The sequence below is a fragment of the Asparagus officinalis genome, chromosome 4, assembly GCF_001876935.1.
Source record: "Asparagus officinalis chromosome 4, Aspof.V1, whole genome shotgun sequence".
Taxonomy (NCBI): Eukaryota; Viridiplantae; Streptophyta; class Magnoliopsida; order Asparagales; family Asparagaceae; genus Asparagus; species Asparagus officinalis.
In genome coordinates, this window is record NC_033797.1 from 19683852 (window position 1) to 19686988 (window position 3137).

The 3137-nt window shown below is 39.5% G+C and overlaps 1 protein-coding gene across 1 annotated transcript; it reads right to left on the reverse strand.

Moving 5' to 3' along the window:
• On the reverse strand, window positions 426-2576 carry LOC109838298. Its single transcript, XM_020406751.1, has one exon. The coding sequence runs from the start codon at window positions 2574-2576 to the stop codon at window positions 426-428; it is 2151 nt and encodes a 716-aa protein (XP_020262340.1).

Sequence of the window (3137 nt, forward strand, 5' to 3'; positions counted from 1 at the left end):
AAACTCCAATTAACCTCCTGTTTCAGAAAGTCAGAAGATGGGAGCATCTACTATACTTGTGCATTCAGCTAGTTCATGATCAGACCCAAAATCGCCGGAAACAACAAGAGAAATGGAGTGAAGGCTATCACTTGACAAATGTTTGGGAAATATCTTAGTTTAGCAACAGTCAGAATTAGCATACTTACAGCATCCACAAAAGGCAGAGGTAAGCATCAGTCAGCATCATGATAGAAGAATATCTGTGGTTACAAAATCGACCAATTTCCACAGACATTAACAAACTTTGGTCAGCCTTTACAATGATTTCTCTTACAACAGTCATATTGAGGAAAACAGAACAACCGAGGCATGCTCCTAGTTCGTCAATATCATCTTTCAAAGTGGCAGAAACTCGCAACTTAATCTATCATATATTCATATCTCTAAATACTAGATGCCTGGTGATCTTTTGTAGAATCTTTTGTCAAATCTGAAGGTGGAGGCATATCAAAGCTGCCTGAAATCTGCACAGGGTGAGCATGTGAAAATGATTGACTGTTTAATGGCATGGATTGATGGTACAACTGAGGTTGAGAGCCAAAAGTCATTGCAGAGCTTGAAAACTGAGCAGTTTCATTTGATGCTGGATACCCATAAATCATGGAAGATGCCAGCAAATAATGGCCTGTTGAATTAAGAGATGCTGAGAAATATCCACTAAAAGGATCAATATTCGTTGCAACACTGTTGTTAGGCCAATACATTGAACCAGCATCGTACTGAACAGTGGGCGCAGGATATATAAAATTTGGGAGCTGAAATATGCTTTGGAAACCCATGCTACTGTTGGTAACAGATGGAGGAATGCCTGCTACTCGAACAGCTAATGCGTGGCCATCAATCTGATACCCGTTCATATATGATATAGCCATAGCAGCATTAGCAGGATCTTTGTACTTCACGAAACCATATCCTTTGCTGATGCCTGTGATCTTATCCCTCCTAATTATTGATGAACAGATCTCTCCGAAAGGTAAAAACAGCTGACTTAGCTTACACTCATCCACAGATTGTGGAAGATGAGCAACATATAAATTGGAATAATCAATTTGTTTCTGTGGCTTCATACTGTGAGTTACTGGATTGGCCATTGCAGATTGTGGAAGATAAGCAGCATATGGATTAGAATAATCAATCTGTTTCTGGAGCTCCATGCTGTTAGATATTGGATTGTTAATTGAAGTTGGCTGGTATGCCTGAGAAAAGTTGGATTGTTGATGAATTGAATTATTTCCTGTAACTATTTGATTTTTCTCAGCTAGCTCTCTTAGTTGGGTGAGCTTATGCACATTGTACTCCTCTTGCACTGGGATCAGAAGCTTTTCTACCATATTTGCAGCTGCATCCAAAGAAGCTTGGCTCTCTGCCTCTATAAAGACATGTGTATCCTCATTGTCAGAAGGGTCAGGATTAGATAGCTTGTCCTTTCGCATGAAACCTTTGCCTCGTATTGTAATGTTAGCACCTGTCTCTTTCTGCATCCTTTTCTGTGTGATCCCTTGCGGCCCAATTATAAGGCCAATGAAATTATAACCGGGATATTCCTTCTCTGGTATGTAGATCTTCTTCTGTAACTTTGGTCTTATGTAATAAGGAGGAGGCTTAAAACCAGGAAAATTTTGAACTAATTCTGAAAGAATTGTTTGCCGCTGCATCATGAGCTTTTGACGGAGCTTAGACTCCTTTAAAATCTCAAACCCTGGTGGTGGAGAGGGGGATCTTTCATGTTTCTGCCGATCATCAATAACCTCTCTGTCCAGCAGCCTTTCAGTAATCTTCGAAGCCTGTTTGTGCAAATTCTGAAATTCCGGATCAAAAAGAAAATCAGGAAGCTTAATCGCTCCAGGCATTTTAGATATAGTGTTCTTTTTTTGAATATCCACATGAACACAATCGTCTGTAGAGCCGGAATCTCCTGGCACCGCATCCCATTTACTCAGCTTCCTTTTATGAGAAATCCTTGCAGTCTCCTCTTTCTCAGAAATAATCAAGCTACTAGATAAGTTTCGAGATTTTCCCAAAAGGTTGTTACTGCTAGATTGAGCTGAGTCTTTATCGCTGTCTCTGTTGTAAGACCGACATGCTAACTGTCCTTCTGATGGCTCATCTTTTGCTAGTGCTTTCTCGTATGGTTCATCATCAGATTCTGTCTGGCATGCTTCTTCTTCAAATGGCTCTTCCTGACTTGGATTGTCCTCGTATGTTTCTTCTTCATTTGGTTTGTCTTCACTCGGATCTTCCTCATATGGCTCTTCTTCAAATGGTTCTTCCTCACTCGGATCTTGCTCATATGGCTCTTCTTCAGATGGCTCTTCCTCACTCGGATCTTGCTCATATGGCTCTTCGTCCCTCGGATCTTGCTCATATGGCTCTTCTTCACTTGGTTCTTCTTCATATGGCTCTTCTTCACATGGTTCTTCTTCGTGTGGCTCTTCAGATGGTTCTTCTTCACTTTCATCCATGATCCCCACGTTCCTGTTCCCATTATTACTCCTAGTTTCACCATGAACAACCAAGCACAGATTCCTCTCCATATATAAACTCTGAAGTAACCCCTGAAAAAATAGATTACACAATTAAAACGCTAATTTCACGATCACATGATAAAGATCAGAAACCATTTTAATCTTAAAACATATCAAAATTATTAATCGACACATATCCACTTCCATTTTCTTACTTCATGCATCAGAAAGCTCTTAACTGCTTAGATTAGATCGATTAAAGAACCTACACAAATCTCAAATATTTAATGCACTCGCTAAAGCCAAACTGGCAACATGTGCAGTCTAGCAAATTAGCTCCAGTATAAGTTCATTGATAATCCATGAGACATTCCATTTGATCCCTTTAGAAGTTGTTCCTATCTATCCTCCCGAATTTCCTGAATAATCTGCTAACAGAACAAGTTTCAACAACAACTTTTAACAGTATCACGACTCAAAATAGCCAACATGTGCCACAAACATCAGCTCATGCTAAAAAAAAAAAAAACCAATCCAAGAAACATTCATGAAATAAAACCAAATATGTATGTCCATGATCTTCCCTTGTATCTTCTATTGCCATTTAGATCAAGTGGGTGACTCTCTTGA

Coding starts and splice junctions, on each gene's coding strand:
- LOC109838298 (XM_020406751.1), bottom strand. CDS start 2,576: ATGGAGAGGAATCTGTGCTTGGTTGTTCATGGTGAAACTAGGAGTAAT.